The sequence below is a fragment of the Psammomys obesus genome, unplaced genomic scaffold (genome assembly GCF_907164565.1).
Source record: "Psammomys obesus unplaced genomic scaffold, mPsaObe1.curated_primary_1811, whole genome shotgun sequence".
In the NCBI taxonomy this organism is placed as follows: domain Eukaryota; kingdom Metazoa; phylum Chordata; class Mammalia; order Rodentia; family Muridae; genus Psammomys; species Psammomys obesus.
The window spans coordinates 46,716,889-46,742,871 of record NW_026596051.1 but is presented as its reverse complement, the minus strand read 5'-3'; the positions used below and the strand labels follow the sequence as shown (position 1 = coordinate 46,742,871).

At 47.1% G+C, this 25,983-nt stretch overlaps 1 protein-coding gene across 4 annotated transcripts in view; it reads right to left on the bottom strand.

Annotated features, from left to right (window-relative positions):
• Positions 1-25,983, bottom strand: part of Wdr19 (WD repeat domain 19) — a 66,817-nt gene that overhangs the window by 5,768 nt on the left and 35,066 nt on the right. For all 4 annotated transcript variants that reach the window (XM_055623963.1, XM_055623964.1, XM_055623965.1 and 1 more), the window contains exons 21-33: positions 22,436-22,493; positions 20,303-20,443; positions 20,141-20,223; positions 19,625-19,708; positions 18,333-18,479; positions 17,659-17,783; positions 16,538-16,650; positions 14,843-14,911; positions 12,969-13,046; positions 11,763-11,859; positions 2,827-2,951; positions 1,752-1,833; positions 495-645 (exon numbers count right to left, since the gene is read on the bottom strand). In XM_055623963.1, the coding sequence (XP_055479938.1) occupies positions 495-645; positions 1,752-1,833; positions 2,827-2,951; positions 11,763-11,859; positions 12,969-13,046; positions 14,843-14,911; positions 16,538-16,650; positions 17,659-17,783; positions 18,333-18,479; positions 19,625-19,708; positions 20,141-20,223; positions 20,303-20,443; positions 22,436-22,493 (1,353 nt within the window). The remainder of the gene's footprint in view (positions 1-494; positions 646-1,751; positions 1,834-2,826; positions 2,952-11,762; positions 11,860-12,968; positions 13,047-14,842; positions 14,912-16,537; positions 16,651-17,658; positions 17,784-18,332; positions 18,480-19,624; positions 19,709-20,140; positions 20,224-20,302; positions 20,444-22,435; positions 22,494-25,983) is intronic.

Genomic DNA, 25,983 nt, shown 5'->3' with positions numbered 1-25,983 from the left:
TGGCATCAGGACGTGGTTGCACCAGCCCTGTCTACGCCCTGTGTGTGACTCACATAAATTCTGACGTGAGGCATTATTGGGGTTGCTGTCACTTTACCCCCATATTAGGTGCCTTTCTTACTGGGACAAAATATGTAACAAAGCAACTGAAGGGAAGAAGCATCCATTTCTCCCGTGGTTCAAAGGACTCTGTCGTGACGGGAGTGTGAGTGGCAGAGAGGTGAATGCTTAGGCTGCTTCCTTTTTCCTTTTATCCAGCTTGGGGCTCCAGCCTGCATTCAGGGTGGGTCTTCACTCAGGTAAAAGTCTCAGGAAAGACCCTTTATTTACATACCCAAAGGTGTGTCCTAGGTGAGTCTAAGTTCAGTCAAGCGGACAGTAAAAGCAGCCGCCACCCCTAGCCACCTTTTTATGAAGCCGGGGTAAATCAGAAGCTCCATGCAACAGTACCCCAGAGCTGTGACTGCAAAGCAGAAACAGCTGTTTTGGCTCACCTGACCATCGCCTCGATTTTCTTTTTGTACTTGGCATCAATTTTGTTGCGGTACTCGGGCCTCATCAGCATAGCTGCAAAGCTGAAGGCGGAGTTCTTCAGGCCTGCCCGGTGACACTCAATCACGGTAGATGTCAGGATAGGCACAATGTCTGCAAGAGCCACAGGGGCAGAAGCTCAGAGTGAGCGCAGCGCCAGTCTGGGCTGCGAGAGACACCTTAAAAAGACCTTTGGGTGACCATGGACTGAGAATGGTTTTACATTTTTAAATGGTTGGATATCAAAATACTTTGTGATGTGTTAAAACTATACGAAGTTCAAATTTCTGTGTCCAGAAATTAAAGTTCTATTAGAGCCCAGCCCTACTTATATATTATTCCCATTAAATAGGAATGTTGTGACAGATCAAATGGCTTAAAATGGTTAACATTGGCTCTTTACAACAAGTTTGTTGACCCCTGTCATATTGTGTCTGCTCCTTTAAGAATGTTACGACAGGTCTTCCAGGAGAAAGGGACCTTTCCCAGAAGCCATGTTCTACTAGGCATAGGACCAGTAGCTGGCCTTGTGGTCTTGGACCCATTACTTCGCTTTGTCCTGGCATGTCTATAAACTGAAATCAGGAGCTAGGTGTGCACACAAGTCCAGAGCCGTGAACACAGAGACCATAAGCACTTGCTGTGAGCTTGCCTTTGGGGCCTTGGCTTTGGGGAAAGTCTCTATTTTCAGTACCGAGGAGTGGCTTGAGACACCCATGTATGCTTGTGCTGGCTACTTGCTTCCTGGCAATGGGAACATGCCAAGCAGGAGGCTCCTGTGTGACCAGCTGCCAGTGAAAGCCCTGGGCTGAAAATCTAACGTGCTTCTGGCACATATACTTGAGACTTGGAGTCCCAGCATGTTCTGGGGAGTGGTATGACTCAAGTTGTCTGTGATTGTGCCAGGGGGGGACTCTCCAAAGCTTCCGTCTGCACTTGGTTTCCTTTAGGCTTTGCTCTAGCATCTTGTTGTTTTGCTGACTTTTCCCTGTTGCTGTAATAGGCCTTGGCTACAGCACTAATGTGCTCATCCTTGTACAGTTTCTGGGAGAAGTATCTAATCCTGGGGTGGTCTCAGGGGCTCCAGCCTACCGCTTCCCAGAGTTGTTGTGGAGATAAACGATCTGACTGCACAGGGAACCATGAACATGCCCAGGTGGGGGCGTGCACGCCTGTGTACCTGTCTGAGGTGCACAGAGCTTTGCTGAGACAGGACTTACGAGATGGGAACTTGCTGATGTTGTTGGCCACCCGAATGAGCATGCGTGCCCCCTTCATGTGGTCTCCACTCTTAACATGAATCTGAAATAAATGATTGCAGCCTTATATTAGCTCCAATCCATGCTTTTTCTCCCCACGCAGCTCCTTGCTTGTGGCCCAGAACTGCCCTGAGATCTCCGAGCTTTGGGCCTTTGTTTCCTATTTCCCCTTCAACAGTTCGCACCTGCGCTGTATTCTGCCTGGGGCTACCCAAGGTAAATTTGTATCCGGGGTCCATCTTTTATGTTAAAAAAACGTGTAGATTGGCCCTTATGCAGCTAACAAGTTGTCTAAGTTGTAGTGAGACCTGATCACTTACTGATCGGTCTAGGAGGGAAGAGAGGAGGGCTTATTTGAAAGGAAGTGAGTTCAGCCTGTGGTGGGAAGGGCCTAGTGAGGCAAATACAAATGCCGAAGGCGGGGTGGGATGAATCTGTAGTAGGACGAGCCCAGACTCAAAGCCATAAGGATACTGTGACAATTTTGCATCAGTTTCTTCAGTTTTGACAGGGTAGACAGTTTTGTGTGTTGTCGTCATTTGGCTTCTCTTGGCTGTCCCGAAGCCCAGCCTGGAGGCCAGGCTGGCCCCGCTGAGCTGCGCCTGCCCTGCCGGGTTGGAGGTCGCGTGCCGCCACACTGCTTTGAGACAGGGTCTCTCCATGGTTCCCGGCTCACCTGGTCTCTCCATGTAGACCAGGCCACCTTGGGATTCAGAGTACTACCTGCCTCTGCCTCGGAAGTGCCAGGGTTAAAGGTGTGAGCCACGATGCCCAGCCTCACACTTTCTCCCAGGAGGAAGCCACTGCTGCGAGTCTCTTCAGGGTTCTCCTTTTGCTGGTGAATATTAGAACTACTTACTTCTTGCCCTTTGGTATGTAAAGGACAGCACACTGGAGCTGGCCTATATGTTGCGTTAGCTACTTGAGAGTGCAGAGACGCGGGGAAGGGCTCTGGTGCTGGGAGAAGCACTGAGGGAGGCCCCACCGCTGAGCAGACCTGGCAGGTAAGAGCCCACACCACCCCTCTGGGCCTCACCTTCACCAGTATGTAACTGTGCAGGATCATGAGGTTGGTAACCATCTCCGAGGGGATCTTGATCCTCTGGGATTTAAGTTCTGCATACATACTGAAAAGCACATCGTGTGCATTCCGATAGTTTCCTGGAAAAAAGAGCAAAACGGTATCACCACTGAAGATGCGAGACACTGGCCTTACAAGTGAGTTTGCTAGTTGTTTTACTAACAGCTTTTCCTGTTTTTGTTGAGTCACTCTGGGAAAATGCTGGTATCTTGGAGGTTACCCCCAAAGTGCGCCCAGTCCCGAGTCCTTTCAGTTCAGCCTCCTCCTCAGGCCCATGGTTAGAGCTCCCACACTCTTCTGCAGCCCCATGCTGACCATCCTTATGGAGCTTTGTCAGGATTTCATGGTTTCCAAAACCTCAACTCTCACCCCAAGCCCCAACACCCTAGGTCACACTGTTGGGATCCATAAGCAGGCATCTCTATGGCCAGCCCCAACGGATCCAACAAACTGGTTATCCGGCATCTGTGAGGCCACCTGTGGACCACCTGAAACCACCTGTGCACGCTCAGGGTTGCCTTATAAGAGAACTCGAAGTCTCTCCTCTCTCTTCTCTCTCTCTTTTTCCTGCTCTGCCCAGAGACAGTCTCTGCGACTCCTTTCCCCTTCCCTTAATAAACCTCCCACGTGGAACCAGTCACGTGGCATGATTTCTGAACCCACCTTGTAACTCTTTTGCACAATCCTAACATTGGTGCACAGGCCGGGAATAGGTGCCGCCAGCGGCCACACCGAGTGGTGGTTGTGTTTTGGCGCCGGCACCCCACCGGAGCTGCTGGAAACCTATTTCATTCCAAATCCGCCCACAACCCACTTTCCTGCAACCAGATTGCTACCTCCTACATGCAACACCGGCTGGATTGATGAGTTCCCCTCACTGGTCGGCATAAACATTTCTCTGGGTAAGGGAAGATTGACCGTCAAGGGTCCGGCAACTTCCCACTACCCTTTGAGGCGGAGGTACCCCCAACCACGGTCTTCACTGGCTATGGTTGACCCTTCTTGCTGACTTCCATTTAGGGCTTCCCTTTCCCTTGGGAGAGATTTTTTTCCCCCGTATGTGCAGTTCCTTTCCCCCTTCACACTCGCCTATGGAAATCCTAGCGCTAGGTAAACTGTGCCCCTCAGGCAGCTATGCCCTTGGTCTCTGGCCAAAGCTGACGACCTATTGGATCAGGTAGGACCATATATACTGGGTCATACCTTGCCTTTGGGACGCCTCTGGAAGGTCAATGACTTCTACCCTCCCAATGGGAAATGCCCAGTCATCCGTTCCTCCAGCGTCCCCACTGGGATGTCTTCTGGGAGAATTTAAAAACATTACACATGGAGCCTGAGTTAAAGGCCTCATACACCTCTGTAATAAAACTTGGCCTACATATTCTTTAGATAATTGGCCAATTAACAGCACATTATATCCTGATATTTTATGGGATCTTTTCAATTACTGTCAGCGATCTGGTAAATGGAAGGAGGACCTTATGTTGAAGCTTTCTCTCTTCTCTGCTCTTCCTGTCCTCTTACCCAACTCCTTCTGAAGTCTCAACCTCAAGAGTTCTCTACCTTTGACCCTGCAAATGAACCTCCACCTCATCATTCCCAACCCCCAGCTTCTTCCCAACCTCTGGTCTTCCCCTTCCTCCTCTACTTCCTCCTCTTCCTCTCTGGCTTCTCCAGCAACAGGCTGTCCTAGTCATCCTATTCTGGCACCCACCTTCACCCCACCGACAGCTATTAGCCCCCTGCTACCCGCTCTCTCTATAGCAAAGCTCCCTCTACTCAGCAGAAGCCAGCCTCAATGCTTCCCTTGCGGGAGGTGGCCGGTGTAGATGGCTTAATTAGGGTGCATGTTCCCTTCTCATTAACTGAACTTTCTTAAGTAGAAAAGAGACTAGGATCCTATACCTCCAATCCTTCTACTTTCATTAAAGAATTTCAGCATCTCACTCAATCTTATAGTCTCACCTTCCAAGATATATATATATGATTCTTAGCAATAACCTATTACCTGAGGAACGCAGGCGAGTTTGGGAACAGGCTAGAACGAATGCAGATGAGGTTCACCAAACAAATGCTTCACACCTGGTTGGGGCTGAGGTGGTGCGATTATGATACTCCGGGAGGCATTCTAGCCAGAGATCAGTTCACGACCTGCCTCCTGGCTGGTCTCTGCAAGGCAGCCCTTAAGCCAGTTAATTACGACAAGCTCCAGGAGGTCGTTCAGGACAAGAATGAAAACCTGTCTCAATTCCTAGAGTGCCTTACAAAGGCCCTCTTATAACACACTAATCTAGACCCGGAAAGTACAGAGGGTAGGCAACTTGTAATGACCTATTTTTTCTTCCAGAGTACCCCAATATCAGAGCTAAGCTTAAATGCTTGGAGAGGGGACCTCTGACTCCACAGGCAGAGGTCTTAGCGCTGGCCTCTAAGGTGTACCACAGGAGGATGAAAAAAGTCACAAGCAAAAATACCAAATGCTGGCCAAGACCATTTGACCAGCCTTAGCCACTACCCAGGCTCCCTTGCCTCCTAAGGCATTAGGACCTTGAGGGTCCCTGTTTCAAATGTGGTCAGAAAGGTCACTGGGCCCAGTTTTGTCCTAACCCCTGCAAGCCAACAGGACCATGTCCAAAATGCCACCGTTTCTCCCATGCATCACTCCCAGATTTTCCTCCGGCTGATATCCTAGGCCTGGCTACAGATGACTGAAGGTCGGGTTCCCTTGACCCGACCACTGCCATCACTAGCGGGGAGCCACCGGTAATTATCATGGTATCGGGGTGGGCCATCTCCTTCCTTGTGGACACCAGAGCCACTTACTCAGTCCTAACGGAGTAGTGGGGACCAACCTCTCCTTGTAGTTCCTCTATTGTTGGGGTAAGGGGCCAGCCTTGCTGGACTCCACCACTTAATTGTATTTTCAGGGGTGTTCCTTTGACTCATTCCTTTTTAGTAATGCCAGCCTGTCAAGTTTTCTTAATGGAACTTTTTAGCCAAAGTGGGAGCCTCTATCTCCTTTACTCTTCCCGTTCGCCTGACCCCAAGCTCATCAGCGTCCTCTCTCCTCTTCCTAGCTACCCTACCTACCAGTTGTGACACGTCGCTTTCCTTACCAGCCTCTCAAGTGGACCCCCAAGTCTGGGATGTCTGTGGCTAGGCACCATTCCCCTGTAGTCATTCAGCTACAGGATCTTACCCGGTACATTGCCGAAGCTCAATGCTCACTTCCTCTCAAAAGCCTCAGGGGACTTAAGCCTATTATCACTGACCTTCTAAGAAAAAAACTCCTTCACCCCGCTTCCTCTCCTTTTAGCACCCCTATACTTGCGGTTACAAAGCCCAGTGGAGCCTATAGCCTGGTTCAAGACCTCCGGCTTCTCAGTTCTGCAGTTGTCCCCCTCCACCCTGTTGCAGCTAACCCTAACCCTCCTCTCCACCATCCCCTCAGGCACCCCCATTTCTCGGTTCTGGATCTCAGGGATGTATTTTTAGACACCCAGCCACAAAACATCTTTGCCTTCACCTGGACTGACCCTGACACCCTGGGTCTCTACTCAGCTCACCTGGACTGTTCTACCCCAGGGATTCCAGGACAGCCCACACGTTTTTGGCCAGGCCCTAGCCTCTGATCGACTCTCCTTGTCTCTTCCTACAGTATGTAGATGACCTTCTCCTCTGCAGCCCATCCCTACAAGTTAGCCAAACTAACACTTCTCCTCTTCTAAATTTCCTATCCAGCAGAGGCTATCGGGTCTCACCCTTCAAGGTCCAATTGTCCACCACTGAGGTCACTTACCTGGGACTAAAAATAACCCCAACCTACAAGGGCATCACCCTAGATAGAAAAGACCTAATACAGTCTGGCAGTTCCCTCTACTAAAGAAGAAATTTTATAGTTTCTGGGAATGGCTGGTTTCTTATGGTCCTGGGTCCCTTCCTTTTCCCTTCTTGCCCGCCCCTTATATGAGGCAGCCTTAGGCTCTTTGCATGAACCCCTTCTTAAGCCTGTTACTAAGCCCTTTCGGAGGCTCCAACAAGCTCTTCTTGAGGCCCCAGCCCTACATCTTCCAAACCTAACCCGTCCCTTCTCCATGTAACAGAAAAAAGAGGGATGTGCCCGTGGAGCCCTGGGTCACCAACTGGGACCCTCCTTTGCCCCTGCAGCACGCCTATCAAAAAACTTAGACCTGGCAATCCAGGGATGGGCACCCTGAATTCGTGCCTTAGCGGCTGCGGAGCTCCTTATTCAAGAGTTCAAAAAACTAACTTTCGGGTCACCTATTACTGTCTTCTCACAATCTGTCTCACCTTTTAACATACGAAGGCTTACAGACCTTACCTCCTTCAGGGTCCTTTCCCTCCAGGTGGCACTAATAGAAGACTCTACTCTTACTTTCCAACCATGCCCACCTCTTAATATTTCAAATCTTCTTCCTCGACCTAACTCTGAGTACTCACCATCTCATTCTTGCACTGAAACTTTAGAGGAACTATTGCCCTACCCCTCAGACATACAGGAGGCACATTACCTGAGGCCATCATAGCCGGTATACAGATGGCAGCTCCTTTGTACACGAGGGAGCTAAAAAAGCAGGCTATTCCATAGTGTCAGGTACTGAGGTGGTTGAGGCACAAGCCCTCCCTGCCCACACCACTAATCAACAAGCCGAACTAATAGCTCTTACTCACGCCTTCCAATTGGCCCAGGGACAGTCCCGTAACATCTAACAGACCCTAAATATGCCCTTCATATTCTTCTCCCATGCTACTATCTGGAGAGAGTATGGGTTACTTACAGCAAGGAAAGGATCTGTAACCAATGCGGGCCAAATTATGGCCAAGCTAGAAGCCTCTCACCTTCCCACAGCCATAGGAATAGTCTGCTGCCGGTCCCACCAGACAGATGATTCCGCCGTTTCCAAAGGAAATAGCTGGGCTGACGAGGCAGCTAAGGCTGCGGCCCTTAAAGGCCTAGACTCGTCCCACTCACCACAGGACATCCTTACACTACAACCCACATCTCCCTTGTCATCTCCTGACACTCATCAGATTCTGTTCTATCTACACCAGCTCTTTCATCCTAATAGTCTAGCCTTGTCTAATTTTGTCAATAGTCACCTGCAGCCCACCCCTGAGGACTTGTGTTTCTAAAGACTATTACTGCCTCTTGTAAGATTTGCCAGACCTCAGATCCTAACTCAGGATATCATAGCCTCCCTTTCCCTACCCACCAGGCTAGAGGCTCTCTCCCTGGGACTGACTGGCAACTTGATTTTACCCACGTGCCAGCCGTCAAATGTGTCCGGTACCTCCTGGTCTTGGCGGACAAGTTCTCGGGATGGGTGGAGGCATTCCCCACTACTAACAAAAGAGCTCAGGGAGTTTCTGATCTCCTCCATGAGATTACCCCACATTTTGGAATCCCTACCTCCCTCAGTCAGACAATGGTCCTGAGTTCACTTCTCAGGTTTCCCAAACCTTATCTAACGCCCTTAACATTCCTTGGTATTTTCATATCCCATACCATCCCCAGTCCTCAGGAAAGATAGAACGAACTAACCGATCCTTAAAAAATACTCTTGTTAAACTATCACAAGAGCTTCACCTCGATTGGGTAAACTCCTCCCCTGGCCCTTTTCAGGCTACAAGTTCTCCCCCCAAAACCTCTGTCTTGCCCTTTGAGCTCATATATGGGATACCAGTCCTAACTCCTGGTCTTTCAGCTAAATCCTCACCTCTTCCTGACCACCAACTTACTCCCTTACTATGTCATCTCCATTCCCTTCTATGGGTCTTTACTGACCACTGTTTACCACACCCACACACTAACCCCGTCCATCTCCTATTAACATCGGGAACCAGATCCTGTATGGAAATTCGATGTTCAAGAAACCATCATTGATAATAAGAAGTCTCTCCAAAAAGGGTCGGGAAATTGCTCTATGGGAGGCTGCCAGGAGCTGACTGAAATAGCCATCACCCCCACATCTATTCCTTGATAGAATTTCTGTTTGCTTCCTCTTTGATCAAACAAAGGATTATTGCAAAAAATGGCCAGACAGGTATGGAGGCTGCCCATATTGGTCTTGCAAAATCCATGCACTAGCACCGAAGAAGCTCCTTCACCTGTACAAAAAGACTCTCTACTTATACATCCTAGACCCGTGGGATGCCAGATGGGAAGCAGGCGTCGCTGGAAAACTCTACTGCCGCTACACACCTGATTTACCGATAAGTACTATCCATATCCAGAGAAAATATGTCCCAATTACCCAAACACTGGGGATGGGAGAAGTAGAGAAGGTAATTAAACACTCCTCTAAGGTCATTACCTCTCTAACATCCCCTCTCCTAAATAATACAAACCTGTCATTTCGTCTCCTACTGCAGACTCTGACCTCGGCCTTACAAGCTCCTCAATGTGACCCAACGGGGTTGTTTTAAAGTTGCTGGCTGTGTGTCCCACCTGGGACCAACTCAGAACTACCGCTGACAGCCTCTCCGGTGACTCTGTCAAGTAACCTTACTTTACCATTTACTAACTGCCCTGAGTCTGATGTTGCCACAACCCCCTACCTTTTTCATATCCCCCTCTTTGGCGTGGCAAGCTGTTTCAAGGCATCTGGGACACACTGTAGGAATGCTAAGTTCCTTAGAGTGTAATAAAAATACCTTGATTCTTTGTGGCACTCAGGTCTACCATCGTCTGCCTATTGGTTGGTCAGGAGTGTGCACGCTGGTACTCCTCTTCCCCGAGCTGGGGGGTGATAAATGAAAAGGAGCCCCTACCAGTCCCGGTCGTGGACTCAATAGCTACCCAGCAGGATAAGAGGGCAATTCAAATCTTGCCCTTCCTGGCTGTTGTAGGAATCACAGCAGCTGTCGGGACAGGAACAGCAGGACCAGCCACTTCACTAACTTTGTATTATCAGCTTTCTTCCCAGTTCATATGGGACCTTCGGCAAGTGGCCCAGACAATTCCAATCCTCCAAGGACAGATTGACTTGCTGGCAGCAGTAGTACTTCAAAACCGACATGGATGTCCTCACAGCTAAAGAAGGTGGCCTTTGCATCCTCCTCCAGGAGGAATGCTGTTTCTATGCTAACCAGTCGAATATAGTAAAAGACAAAATCCAACAACTTCAGACAGATTTACAAAAACGAAGGGAACAACTTGAGGTCTCTAGCTCTTGGATCTTTGAGAGCCCCATATGGAAATGGATTCTGCCCTTCCTCACCTCTTCTGCTTGTCTTTCTGCTTTTGCTTTTTGCACCCTGCTTTATTAACTTCCTCTCTACATTCCTCCAACAACAAATACATTAATTAGTTACTCTTACAGGATTATCAACCTCTGCCCACAGAACCAGATGATAATGACTTTCAATCAACCCTGATGGTGGGGACCAGCTATACCCTGAGAATGACAACGCCCCTAATCAGCAGGAAGTAGTTTGAAGAGCAAAGGTCGCCCCTATGCCCTCCCCACCTCCCCTTCCTAGCTCACTTTTTAACAAAACAAAAAGGGAGCAATGTTGAGATCTGTAAGCAGGCATCTCTATGGCCAGCCCCAAGGGACCCAACAAACTGGTTATCTGGCATCTGTGAGGCCACCTTCGGAGCACCCGAAACTACCTGTGCATGCTCAGGGTCGATTTATAAGAGAACTTGAAGCCCCTCCTCCCTCCCTCTCCCTCTCTCTCTCCCTCCTCCCCTGCCCAGAGATGGTCTCTGTGACCCCTTCCCTTAATAAACCTCCCATATGGAACCAGTCGCATTGTGTGATTTGTGAACCCACCGTGTAACTCTTTTGCACAATCCTAACACACTCCAGCCCTCCAAGGGATGGGTGTCACAGCTCAGTGGTACGATTATCTAGCAGGCATGAGGTGCCATCACCAGCACCACAAAGCCAGAGTGATCTAGCGGAAATTCCTGAGCAGAGGCTCAAAGCCCTGTTGGCTGGCTTGCTGCCTTCCAGCTCTTGGCCTTCCCAGGCAGGCAGGGGCTTCACTAGCCTCTGCCTGGGCATCCATCTCCTCTTGCTCGATGTCCTTCACGCCAAGCTCCTGTCACCACCCTCAACTTCACCCTCTACCCCTGCCCACACCTTGTCTTTAGGAGGCCCTGGTCCTCCTGATCATGTTTCTCTCTCCAGTCTACCGCTTGTCACCCTGAATCTGAGCTCAGTTGCTTGCTCTTCCTTCTAATCATGAACCTCAAGGGCAGAACTGTAGCCTACGTCTCTCTGGGTCCTGAGCTCCCAGCATGCATCTGGGAGAGCAGGTGTCATGAGCAGAATAAACAACATGAGCAGAATAAAGTGTGACTTTTAGTCTGAGCTGCATAGCTAGAGCTTGTTTCCAAACAAAACAAAACATACATGAGTGATGATACCAGACGAATTCTGACTTACTCAATGGATATTAACAGAGCATGCAAGTGAGCAGAACTATTCTCAGGATTCTATAAGTAGTTCTGAAGGTTATGAAGAACCAGGTCCATAAAAATTCAACATAATATTTAACATCTCTTATATGCAAAGATCAAAAAAATGCAGGGGTGTTGGAGAGGTCAGAGGAGTAGCAAAGAAAAGAAACTGCCCAACGAGAGGAGGCCTCTGCACAATTACTCCACAGTCCCTGGGTTAGGGAATGTGTTTCCTTCTCTGAATCCTAGATGGTCTTCTTGGTCCTTTGGGGTCAGAGCAAGCCTAGGTTAGAAGCTAGCTACTCTTCTCTGGGCTTTACTCCATTGCCTATTTGGGTAGAAAAAAAATATCGGGCCTGTTGGCAGTGAGGTAGCTTGGTGATAAAGCACTGTTCTGGCCCTGGCTAGGCCCTGGCTTGAGCCCTAGCACCACAGAAGCCACTCAGTGGTAGGGATGTACCTGCAGACTGCTCTTCTCTGGCAATGATGATGGCGGTCCGGGCGGCTTCACGGTACTGTTTCAGCGCCATGTACAAACGGAACAGGTACTTGGCGTCCTGGTACACAAACCATTAGTGAAATATCACTTCATTAGCCACGCAGAAAAACACCTACACCTGTGCCTTTCAGGCACAACCACAATCCATCTCCAGAAGCAGAAGTGACGTTTGTAAAAATCCAGGGAGTCACTGAATGTGTGCAGCTTAGTGTGTGCAGGAACTTAATCTAAGTGGTTAGGAATTGTTAACTGAGCTAAATCCCCAGACCTACCCTATCCTAATGTTGTCGATGGTGTGGTAAACACAAAGGGTCAGAGTGAGGTTCTGAGCAGAGGGACCTAGCTGCCTTTCATCCCTGACCTGTCCACACAGCCTCCCACGGGCTGGGGAATGGAGCACTAACAACAGCCATGAAGTCACTCCAATTTGTAGTTCCCCTTGACCACTTCCCACTTGATTCCAAATGGAGGCTGTTTCACTCCGAATGGGAGGAGGTGTGGGACAGCAAACAAGGGACTGCGCCTTTTGGCAAGTCACCTGAGCCCCTCTGGGTCTCAGCGATCTGTAAGAGTGATGGGTGGAGGGCCAGCCTCCTCCCCACCATGAGGACAATACTGGCTCCATACCAGTGGCCAGAGTCGGTCACAGTAGATGGCCTTGCACACGAAGGCAAAGGGCTGGGGGGCACTTTCTAAGGCATCACATCTGTCCTTACTGGGATGGAGGAGGTGGATCTCTATAGTAACCAGCAGGGACCATGGATTCGGACATACGCTCTGCCCCGACCTTATAGTGATTTGTACTTATATTTGATAGGATTATATTAATTCTGCAATTAAAAAAATATGGATAAAACAACCTCATTTTTAGGGCTTAGTGCTAAGTTAACAGTTTTGATGATTATTTTACATAATTTCTAGACTAAACGAAAGTTGTGCTAGTTTAGAAAGGACTGGGTGGGGAGGACTGTCACAGCAAGGGGCACAGCTCTTGCATAGGTCCACTGTCAGTTATAAAGAATGGCATTCATGGCACCCTTTACCATATGGGCGTGGCTCCTTTCAGGGTGACACTTAAGTCTGCCAAGTCATGGCAGGTAAGAAGAGGGACAGACAAGGCGAGACTGAGGTGTGACCCCCCCCCCCCCAGTGCAGAACCTCCTGTACCTTCGGCATGCCATCACTCTCCCCCATCAGATGGTCTATCAGCTGGTTGGTTAGCAGTTCGTCTTTGGCCTGGCCCACCTATTTCACAGGAGAGAGACCTCATCAACTTCTGCATCTCAAACCTGGCAGGGTGGGGAGTGAGCGGGAGTGAGAAGACAACTGTCTGCTGAGGAAATGGTGTAAGAGCCACATACACGACCTGAAATACAATTTAACCCAGGGCCCTTTTTCATCAGTTTGTAGTCTTCCTCAGTAAGATTACATCCTTAGAAGCTAAAGCTTTTCTTAGCTGCTTGGATCAAAGTATGATCTTTTCCTTTGTATAGACAGAGAATGTACTTCTTGGGTGGTTCAATAAAAACATCAAGGGGGCTGGCAAGCTGGCTCAGCAGTTAAGAGCATTTGCTGTTCTTCCAGAGGACCCTAGTTTAATTCCTAGCACCCATATTGGGCAGCTCACAACTGTCTGATAGTTCTAGCGTCCGGGGATACAACACCTTCTGGCTTCCATCAGTCCCTCCCCTACATACACATAAATAAACTAAGTATTAAACACACATACACACTGGCTAGGGAGATAGCTAAGCAGTTAACTGCACTGGTTGCCGGGTTCAGTTCCCAGCACACACATGACAACTCACAACCATCTGTAACCCCAGTCCAAGGGGATCTGATGCCCTCTTCTGGCCTCCACAGGCATCGCACAAATGTAATGCACAGACACAGTGCTGGCAAAACACCCATACATAGAAAAATAAATAAATCTTAAAAAGAAAAACCCCTGTATCACCAATACTGCCATCAAAACCTCTAAAAAAAACGAGCAACACACTGTGAGCAGCTCATTATGGTGAGCACAGGCGCTGGGTCTTACACAAATTGAGCCCCTTAGTCTCAAAGTCTAAACTCAAACTGTGTGCACATGTGTGCCTGTATGAGTGTGCGTGTGTGTAGTGTACATGCATGTTTATGTATGTGCCTGTGTGTAGTGTATGTGCAGGCATGTGGGTGCATGTACGTGCAGAGGCCAATGATGATGATGTCTATTCTCCAAGTTCTGTTTTTGAGACAGGGCCTCTCACTGAGCCCAAAGCTGCCATTTCAGCCGGCTGGCCGTCCAGCAAGCGCCTGGGACCCACATGTCCTCCCGTCATCTCCGGGTAAGAGCTCCAGGCACATGTGGCCATGCTTGGCTTTGCTGTGGGTGCTGGGGACCTGAACTCAGTTACTGAGCTACCTTCTAGGGACTCTGAAAATGGGAACTGTCAAAGCATCAACATGATGCTCCAAGTTTCCAATTTGGGAGCACTCAGCTTCAGAATGCGGGTACTTCCTGGCAAACTCTGCGTCCTGGTAAGAACTGCACAGGGAAATGGAATAGCATTTGTCACATTTACTATGACCATGTACCACCAAAGGAGGACCTTAGGGTCTTCTCTTTATGACTCAGTGTGTCCTGAGATGAAAGGATAGGATTTGTTTGATGAAAACAATTCAGGAAAGAGGTGGGGCTGTGAATAAAGATTGTGCGTTGACAGCCATCAGTTTGTTGATGGCCATAGGGAGTTTGCTGGATGGTTTGGTAAATCTTTGCACATGTTTGGAAACTTTTGTTTGGTTTTAAGACAGGGGTCTCATGTAGCCCAGGCTGGCCTAGAACGCATTAAGTAGCAGAGGATAATCTTGAATCTTTCTAGCTCCGCTTCCTGGGATTATAGGCATGTGCCACCAAGCAGGGCTGGGGACTAAACTCAGAGTTTCCTGAATACACTCTACCGGCTAAGCTCCTGGCTCCTGGAACAGTCTTCAAAAAATTAAAACAAACAAACAAAAGTACTGGCATTCTTCAAAGTTTTGATTCCAAATTTACTTACAGTTTCAATCGCCATTTCTATTGCAATATTATCTTCTGAGCTTGGGCATTTCAGGAAGTGCTTTAGTGCCTAAAATGAGAGGTGAACAGTAGCTAAAAATCGTCAGGCTGTGTGCACTGGGAAAATCAGCTTTTACACACAGACTAAATGTGCAAGTGTCCTGATCTCAACCAGGGGTCTGCACAGCTCTGAGGCTTCTGCCTGTGTCTGAGACAGGGTCTCACTATGTAGCCCTGGCTGGCTTGGAACTCATCGTGCATACAGGCTGTAGCCTCACAGACCCTTCTGCCTCGGTCTCCTGAGTGCTGGGATTAAAGGCACTGGCTCCTGACAGATCTACTTCAAAGGCTGGATCTAGTTTTAAACAATGGAGAGATCCAGAGAATCTTCTGAAGAGCCCCATTCTGATTTATCATAAAATGAAAATGTAAAATGTGTTCTTTCCGTAGGAAGATTTAATTGTTTTAAATCATTGTTTTTATCCTGTGTGTGTTTCTCAGGATTGAGCCCAGGGCCTTATGAATGCTAGGCAGATGCTTATGGCTGAGCAACATCCCCAGTCCTTTCATGGAACATTTACTGACACTCTGCTTGTATTTGGGTGGCTGTGCTGGAGTCTGTGAAGAACAGCAAGAGGAGCCAGTTCCGGCCCCACTTTTTAGGTTAGATGCACTCTAACTGGCGAGATTGGTGTGAGCTGGTGACAGCAATAAGAAACATTTTAATCACAGTTGTCTTAATTCCTAAACACACAGTTGTGACAAAACTTACAAGACAAAGGGCTATGAGGTTTTAGGTGTTCTGAGGAAGCAAAGATGGTTGTGTGTGGGGATGACACAAAGGTCACAGAGGGTCAAAGATGTGCAGAATAAACAAGTCTGAGGTAGTCATTGTGAAAACAGATGGAGGGTGAGGCTGGCAAAGGCTTTCCTGCAAGTGTCTAGTGAGGCACACTTCCACAGAAGCAGCAGGAGGCCATCTTGGGATGCCAGGCTGGCTGGCCAACTGGTGGAGAATTAGCTTGTGTGCTAGCTAAGGAGTTTGGGCATCTTCTAAAAGGCCACAAATGGCAAGCTGGCAGCTTGTGAGTTGTCTTCACAGACAAGCTTTCCTTGGCCAGTGAAGTACTATGCAAATTTGGGGCCTGTATATTGAATTCGGGCCTGTGTATTATTTTTCTTGAGGGACCCTGTGGTTGGGCTCTGCTGGGCTCAGCTTCCTGAATGGCAGCAGTTTGCCGGGGGTAAGGCCCACCATGTTTCCTTCAGGCAAGACGCACATGATCCAGCTGTCACCATCACCTCCACCCCAATGTTTCTTTTTTGGTCATTGTACAAAGCAAGTTCTACTAGGGGAGCACAAAGGATGACAGAGACAGAGAAACTAGAGCAGGGACAGAGTAAACTACCTGGAAAGGGAGGCCTGGCTTGGGGTTAGGCTGATGGTAGTTAGACTAAATGAGGCAGATGTGAGAGATTTCAGGGAGACTGTGCAAGTATGCGTGAGTCAGGGGTGAGGTGGGAGCTCACTGGTGAGTTTGTGTCTAGCCTGGGTTGACCTCCAGTGCCAACAGCAACAGAAACCGATGCTGAAATTTTAAGTCTCAGTGTCTAGGAGCAGACTGGCATTTAGAATGTTTCCTGTAATCAATCATTCCTTTGGTGTCCAGGGTATGTTTCCTTGGCAAATACTAACCCGTGAATACTGGCCACACAGCAAGAAGAACTTTCCAGCCTGAAAATGTCTCTTTTCTCCTTCAAAATACAAGGCAATGCTTTGATAGTCTTCATTAGTCGTGTCTTCAGAGCCTACAACAGATGTTCACTGCGTAAAATATCTGAGTAGAACCTGATGACCTATCATTGCCAATTGAAAAATAGAGGGGAGGTCAGATGAAATGAGGGAATCAGTTCTCTCCTTCCACATGCGGTTTCAGTTGTCCATCTGTTCTGGAGGCAGCCCCCTTTACCTGTGAGCATTTTCACTGGGGCAGTATGAGCATTCTGATGCTGGAGAAATCAGCTCCCATTGTCCCCCTTTTTAAATCAAACTGCTGAGCACTGAACTTGGGATTTCAGCTATGCTATGCTGAGTATGCACACATTTAAGAATAATACAAATATATGCATTCTCAGAACATAAAATTCTCTTCTGGATCTGCCAAGTCTTTAAAAACCACAACTTACATAGTATAGTGCTTTTTCTCAAAAGTATTCTGAAGTGGTATCTCAATGTTTACGTTTTATGATATTTTCTGTTTACAGGATGTTTAATTTTAATGTGTAGGAGTGTTCTGTCTGCATGTATGTTTGTACCACCTGTATGCAGGTTCCCAGACAGCCAGAAGAAGGTGTCAGATTCTCTGAATGGAGTTACAGACCATTGTGAGCTAGCATGTGGGTGCTGGGAACTGAATTCGGGTCCTCTGCAAGGACAGCCAGCACTTTAAACTCTTAGCTATTATCTCTCCAGCCCTGAAAACATTTTTATTGTTTAAAACCATCCTGCATTTCCCATCATCTTCATGGTGAAAGATTCTTTCCACTTCTGCTTGGTAAATAGTAGGGTTTGGAAAGTCTGGCCTCTCTTGGAGTTGACCCCACATTTCTGTCAGTTGCTTTTCTTATAATCCCCGTCACCTTTAGGCAGGAGGGATCCTGAAACTCAGCACGTCACACATGCATATATGTGTGTACACAGCATGGTTTATACAGCAATGCTTGTGTGTGCCGCCATCTGAGCTTTAGGTCATAGGAGTCAGTGTTTCTGTGATAATGAGATATTTATGAGACTGTAGGGAAAAGAATGGCATTTACCAATGATGTCAGCATAGATTTCCATTTTGTTGTGCTGCTGGGCCAGGGTGAAGGCTTCATTGTTACATTTGGACAGGACCAGAAACTGGATGGCAGACCCATAGTCACCAAGCTGTAGAAAGAACCTGTGACAGATATCTGTAGTTAGCTTGCCTGTCATGCCAAGTTTATGATTGTACTGGTCCACACCGTCAACTCGACGAGACCTACAACACGCAGCAGGCAGACTGTTGGGCATGGCTGAGGCAGTTCCTAAACTGGGCTGAAGTGTGAAGTCCCACATAATGTGGGCAGCCTCATTCCGTGGGCTAGGATCCCAGACCGGATGAGGGAGACAGCAAGCTGGGGCCAGCGTCCATCTCGGTGCTTCCTGACTGGACGCCATGTGCCCAGCTTCCTCAGCTCCCTGCCACCATTCTTTCCCTACCACCATCAACTGTGATCCAATGAACTGTGAGCCAAGCCCTTCCTTAAGTTGCTTTTGTCAGGTATTTGAAACTGCAATTCTGCATTATCTACTCATACTCGACAGATACAGTCTCACACACTGACCACAACAGCCACTGTGCTGAAAAACCAAAAGCTAATAAAAACATGACACATATGATGAGGGGAGGGGCATCTTTCTTTCACACTTGTTTTCTAAAGGTCCAACTGGACAGGTGTGCTATTACCTGGCTACCATCTTGGCTCCGTCCAGAGACTGGGTCTCTCTGACAATGCTGACGGCCTTTTCTGGGTTGTTGAGGTGGTCCAGGTGGATGCGGATAACACTGCTCCATTGCTTTGCATTTTCATAAGCCACCACGGCTTCTTTGTACCTGGGAAAAGCATGGTTTACACAAGCTCTCTCCATGTTGTCAAGTTTTGCGGGGATGGGGGAGCCAGCAAATATGGGGGTCACTTTTCTATTGTGGTGACAGTAGCTGCTCGGTTTTCGTGAACTTCTTCAGACTGAAATACCAGCAACTCTCCTACTAAAAGGCATTGCTTTTTAGGGGCTGGATAAATGAAGTGTAAAGGACCAATAAATAATAAATTTTATTTTCTCCTATGAATTAAGAGTAAGTACTTTGTTTACATTTTACCGTGCTTTTAATTTTTAAGTAAAAAGAGTGGAATTATTTTAGAAAACAAATTAACAGAACTCTTCACAGTGACATACACAAAGCTTTAATAGTGAGATACAGAAATCTTTGTGTGTTCACCTCTAGATGGCACTCCTTCTCAGCACAGACTAACTGCTCTTCCAATTTCAACAAGACATTCAGTGTGAATCATTATCTATTTCCCAAGGTTACTTTTCTAAAATGGAGGGCATTATTAACGTATAAAGGCTTCTTAACAGATACTTTGAAATTACTTTCCAAAGGCCATAAAAGTTTACATCCCCATCAGCTACACACAACAAGAACATTTTGATAGCATGGTTCAAAATAAAAATACATATCAAATATGGAGGCATGCTCTTCCTACCACCCAGGGTGGAACTTGCAGTATTCACAGGAACACAGCTTATAATTCTATTTCCTCTTCTGGGTCTTGCATTTTTGTCCTCAGCCCTTTTTCCTTGTAGTGGTTTTTAGTTTTCTTGTACCTATTAAGTTGTAGAATTCTCAGTGTATTAGGATAGTCCCTCCTCGTTGCTGTATTTAGTGTGGCACTGCGGCTTAAACTGTATGGGATCCATGTACTTATTCTCTGCTCCTTCTGGATTCTGAAGGCATCTTTTTAACCACATTCATGCCTGCTTATGCCAAAACTTCAGTACTTAGCCTCATTCAGAAGGGGCAGCAGGCTGTATTTGGAGACATACAGGTCTGCCATGCCAGAAGGTGTTTACAGTCTGGTACTTCAGCCACTAAGGACTGTGGTGGATGTCTGCTTTCTCTGCCCGACTTCTAGAGGTTGAATCTGCACACAGCTAACCCATCAGTTGCTTACAGACTTGGGAAGCTGTACATACCTTCCGTCTGCCTCTTTGGCTTTGGCATACTGCAAGTGGATCTTAGGAGAGGAGACATGAGGCAGAAGCTCGCCAACTTTTGCCCTAGGAAGGTAGAGTTGAGATCAGTATTAGCCCCACTTCCCAACCAGGAGTGGTTGCCCATAACTGAGTACCAGCTTTGCTCCCGACGTGCAGCTAGCTATGAGCTTGCAAACATCTTGGCTCCTATATACAATCCAGATTTAACCACCTTTTATCCTGACACCTCCTCCCCACCAGCTGGTCGGGAAGATGAAGGCGAGCACATCAAGTCTTTTAGGAACATAAGGCTTTTGTTTTCCCATACTTTATCTGGTTTGGGATGCTTTTTGGGAAGCGACTGTGGATGCAAACTCATCCAAGTAGTAATAACAGGGATGGAAGGCAGAACCCAGAGAAAGAACAGAGTGGACAGTAGGAAGAGCATTGGAGACAGGTGGGGAGAGCCCACACACACCCCTTTCCAACTGGAAACGAAGCCCAGCCAGCCCTTACCAATTCTTGCAGCGGATGTAGACAGAGGCGGCTCTGTCGTAATACTGGCCCTTTTCATACAGCTGCGCTGCTTCTGAAAATTGCTACAATGATAAAGGGAACTTAGGGCACTGAATGTGTTATGATCTGCCTGCGTGAACATTTATGAAGACAAGGGAGTACCTTCATGTTCTCCAGTATGGCTCCGCAGTCTCTCTTCAGGACCCTGCTGGGGTGTCTGAGGGCTTGGTTAGCCCCTCTGCGGATGTCTCCCATCCTTATGGACATCTGAGCCACTCCGGCCAGGCACACTTCATCATGTTCCTGTGCCAAGGCAAATGCTAGCACACTGAACCCTCGTTTAACAGGACGATTGCAGCCAGCCAAAGGTTATACTTTACTCTCATCACCTTAAGATTTACTCTCATCATTATAAGAAACTCTCATAATTTTGAAATTAACACTTAAATCAACTAATACAAAGTTTTGACTTTTTATACTTAACAGAAAGTTTTGTGATTCCTTGTGACAATGCCTTGTTTTACACCTTTCGGTATAAAATTATACCTATAAAGTAGCCAGGAGGTGGTGGCGCGTGCCTTTAATTTCAGCATTCGGAAGGCAGAGGCAGGTAGCTCTCTGTAAGTTCGAGGCCAGACTATTCTACAAGGGGAGAGCCAGGACAGCCATGGCTACACAGAGAAACCCGTCTCAAAAAAACCAACCAAACAAAATACCTAGAAGTACTATATTGGCTACTATGACATAAATACAATAAATAAAATTAAAAGAGGAATCATTAATCAAACTGAAGATCTCTGCCCTAGATATGATTATACATAATTTTATTTAGACCTGCTTAAGTCATTAAAGACAACTAATGAACATGCCATATTTGCAGCAGAGTCTGTCTAAGCAGTTCTGGCTGACCTTAAAACTCACTAGGTACCAAGCTGCCTCAGCCTTCCCAACTGTTGGCACCGTACATGTGCCAGGAATCCTGGCGAGAACTTTTTAAGTAGCGAATCTTTCCTAGTAAAACACATGCCATATTGGGTCCTGTCTACAGCAGTGCATCCACTAGAACCTCTGTGAGGGCAGGGATGTCTGTTTCTTCCCCATTAGCAAAGGAGCTAATGGTCACAAGAGGCTACTGGGCACCTGAAATGTGGCTCATGCAAAGGAGAAAGTGGATTTTAAATTTCACTTCATTTTAAAACTCCAAACTGCCAGAAGTAGCTAGTTGCTACAGTATAAAGAATGGACCAAGATAGATGGAATGAAACAAAGAAGATACTAAAGACTTAGCAGAGGGCTGGCGAGAGGGCTCAATGGGCAAAGGGTAGCCAAACCCGAGGGCCTGAGTTTCATCCCTGGAATGGATACGGCGGAGCAACTGATACCTAAAGGTTGTCACCTGGCCTCCACATATAGGCAATGGTATGCATGCCCCCTCTTCCCAGCCTACAAATAACTAGATTAAACAAATACTACACACACGACTATATTTATAACAAATAGATGTTTATATACATACCCACAATAAACAAGTACATATTCTATATTCATGAAATATTCATTTTAAATCATTTAATCAATAATATATGTATATGATTTTTTATTCCAAAGTTAATTTTTTAACTTTACGTGTATGAGTGTTTGGCCTGCATATCTGTCTGTGTACCATACGTGCCTGGAGAAAAGTGTGATTGTGAGCCACCATGTAGGCCCTGGGACCTGCAGCCAGTGCTCTTAACCCCTGAGCCATTTCTCCAGCCCAGAGAAATCACTGAAACTCATAAGAGCAAAAGTCTTGTGAAATCACAGTTGGCCTATGACACATATGTACATAATATGGATTTAAAAAAAAAAAAAAAAAAACATCAATAGGCAGAGATCAACCTGGTTCTACTGTGTGCAAAGCTGTGTTTGCCTTCCCACATCAGTGCACACGACTCTCATCTTTTAAAAGTATCTAATGTAACTCTCTTTGAATGTACCATGATTTTTCATCCATTTTTTCACTGAATGATATTGGCCTATAAATGAGATGAAAAAATTTTACTTGCAATCTTAATTAGAATCTTATATCTAGGATGTAGTGGCAAACAGATGCATGGATAAAATATATTGCCATTTTTAGTTTTGTGAGTTCAAAGTGATTTAAGCATATTCTTGTAAAGTTGTTTATGCACTGAACAATTAGCCTCATCTACTAGATACTGAATAACTACAATGCAAATAAGAGCTGGATTTTAAAACGAAACAGAAAACATACTCCTGGAGGCATATCTTGCATTTATTATGTAAATTTACCTTATTATCGCCTGTGATCCCTTTCTCGTAATGAGCCAAGGCATTTACATAATCACCCCTGAAGAAAAAATGGTCACAGTGAATTAATTCATATTTAAGTCTCTTAGCTACATACACAAAACTTTAAAGCTACTCTGTCAACTCGTGGCTTACACTGCAGAAAGATGCCAGCAGCCATTCACAGGGCAGCGTGCTCTCATTTCACTACTTTAAAAACATTCTGCGCTGGGCTACATCCTGAGGTACTTTCCATGTGATGTGTTGGGCAGTGCGGAGTGCTACAGTCATTTTATGAGTTACTTTTAGTTAACTATCTCCTTCAGGGCACAAATGGCAATGACACAGTCACAGAACTTTTCAAATGCCCAGTACTTGTAAGGATGCACACTGCAAGGATCTGGGCTGGGCCTGCGAGATGGCACAGCAGTTAAGGCTCTTGCTGCCATGCCTGACCTCAGTTTGATTCCTGGGACCCACATGTAAAAAGAGAGAAGTGATTCCAGCAAGTTATCCTTCGAGCCTTACACATGTGCTCTGATACACAGACACAGACACACACACACACACACACACACTAATAAAAATTTTTCAAATTACTTTTCAAAACAGTAAAATTATCATTAACAAACTACCACAATGACAGGATGACGAACTGTGCATAAAGAAAAAAATCCGGGTGCCCTCATGAACGGTAGGTGTGGAGGCCTGTGGGCTGCTCAGACAGTTGGGCAGGAAAAGGGCTTGCCACTCGGGCCTGCTGGCCTGCCCCCCTTCCCCAGAGCATGGCCGGCGGAGAGGACCAGTCGCGGTGTTGCTTTTTGGTCTCTAACTCTTGGACCCCACGTGCACTGTGGGGTGGGCAGGCGCTTGGGAGCAGGTGTGCAAATGTGCAGTGATGCCAAAGTAAATGACGGCTCAAAGGCTCGCCTAGGGTGCAATTGTGCCAGTGTACTGGGTTGCTTGACAGAACAGTGAGGAAAATAAACTTGTTTTGTCGGACGGCAGTTCTCAGAGGTTTCAGGCCACGGTCACTTGGCCCCTGTCACACTGGCGTGTGACGGAGCGAGGGCACATGGTGAAGCAAAGCTGCTCACCTCATGGCAGCCAAGAAGCAGAGCAACAGGAAGGCCCAGGGGCCCAGTAGCGTGCTTAGGGCGTGCTCCAATGACTCAACTCCCTTACGCTAGGCCCCAGCTCCTAAAAGTTCTACCAGCTCTCTGACGTCGGTCGTGGTCCACAACACCACAACGATGGTTCCTGTACCCAAGACGGAAAATAACGTAAACCTGTAACACCAGCTTCTTCAACTGTCCGTCACGACCCCATAGCCGAGTGTGGGGATCACAACAACATGATACAATGAAAGCAATTAAAAAAGGTTTTCAAAATCAAATAGATCTGGAATGCAAGGCGCTTCTGGCAGGGCTCAGTCCTGCCACGTCACGTGACTTCCCTGCGGCCTTGGTTCTGAGCACTCGCACGGTGTGCACCACTGCATGATGCCAGGGGAGCTGCCTGAAGCGCCTCGGACGGATCCCAAACTAGTGAGCACCGTGCTATGTTTGTATGCACAGTCTTCTGCTCTTACAGAACTATGATGGCCTAACTATAGCTTAATCAGGGTCAACTGTGGATAACAACATTTAACATCTTCCTGCTGCATCATCAGCTTGCCAGTCCCAAATTAGTAGATCATGCACTGCATTGTTAGAACGTTTGATTTTCAGAATTGCTGTCTGAGTTGTTGACTTGAGTGTCATTAAAGGAAAACCACTCATCCAATTTTGGGTTGGGATTAGGACAGGACTTCCATCAACAGTGCCAATCAACTCTGAAAACAAGCGGTGATACACTCGTCCAGCGGCATGGCTGTCCAGGCAAGTTTAATTCTTTGTGAAGAATAAACAAACACATTTCATCCATTCAGATCTGCATCATCTAACGAAAATGCCAAGATTACATTAGCGCAAAGAAGTGTGTGAGTGTGTGTGTGTACATGACCTTGTGCGCACATGCAGAGGCCAGAGGGTGATGGCAGGCGTGTCTCTATTGTTCTTCACATGATTTTTTTACTTTGTGTCTGTGAGGGTTTGCCTTCATATGTATATGCATGTGTGTCTGATAGCTAGAGGCCAGAAGGGGACACTGAATCCCCCGGAACTGCAGTGACACCAGCACGTGGGTGCTGGGGACCGTCCTGGCCCCTCTGTAAGAACAGCGAGCACTCTGAACTGCCGCCAGTCTCTCTAGCCCTCCACCTTGGTTTTGAACAATCTTCACTGACCCTGGAGTCGCCACCGGCTGGGAGTCCCCCACCAACTGTCTGGGATTACAGGCAAGTGCACCCCACTGCCTGGCTATTTTACACAGGGCTGAGAATCCAAACTCAGGTCCTTGTGTTTAGACAGCAAACTCTTTACTCACTGAGCCATTCTCTAGTCCCAAAGAATTATTTACAAATAGATGTCCTTATGAATCAATAGCAAATGTTTGATTTCTATTTTATAGCCTTGTATACTTGGGGCTATATAAAAATTTCTCAGGCAAAGAAGGGGTTGCAAATGGAAAATGTTTACGAGACTCTAGTCAGACAGACATTTATTTTCATTTCTCAGTACAGTGATTTGCAAGATGTTTTATTTGATCTGTCTTCCTCTCAGTGACTGCTACCCCTCCACTGCAGTCAAATAGCCCTGAAATATGTTAAGATCCATCCAGAGCCCTTTTGCAATTCAGGTTCTGTGAGGCTCACTCAGTTTCTAAATCTCTGAGAGTTAAAAAAAGACTTCGGAGGGGAAGCCGTGCCGCTCACTGAAGACTTTCTTTCATTAGCCTAGGGCACAATTGGCAATTCTCCTGAGCAGAGATGTCTAATTTGGGTCCAATTATATCAGCCCACTTAGGGACAGCTCCTGACAAGAAGAGTTGGTTTTTTGCTCAGGATACTGCTCAATTAGGAGATGCTAAATTAAGATCTGGAACCCTCCATCTATTTTTAGCACCCGCCCTTTACTAGGCTTCACTATGAGCTTCTCACAGGGATCTAGCTCACTAGTATAACCACTGGGGAGCTGAACCTCTAGACTTGACAGATTGGTCCTGCTTTGACACAATCAGGGTCTTGGATGCCTAATGAAGCCTTGGGAGTGAGCACAGGAGAGCCTTGGCTGTTGAGATTAGCGGGAGGTGGCTACTGGGGTACCGCTGAGAACACACACTCAGGTTATCATGGGGATAGTTCTGAACTGTTGGGACTGAGTGTGCTAGGTCAGGGGTGAGTGCAACACAAACAGCATCAAAGCCTCAGGGCCACGTGCCACCACCAAGGCTTCTGACTGACCTAGTCTAAGCAAGTCAGATAAAGTGTGAGAGTTTGCTACAAAAGATCCCAGAAAGACGTGAAAGTCAGTCTTCTGAATGGTCCAAGGGCTTTCAGGGATGTCTGTGCCTGATCTAGTGTAATGCACTAACATTCCAATATGTCCATTTTGGTATATGGACATATTTTCATTCCTTCCTTCCTTTCCTCCCTTCCTTCCGAGACAGGG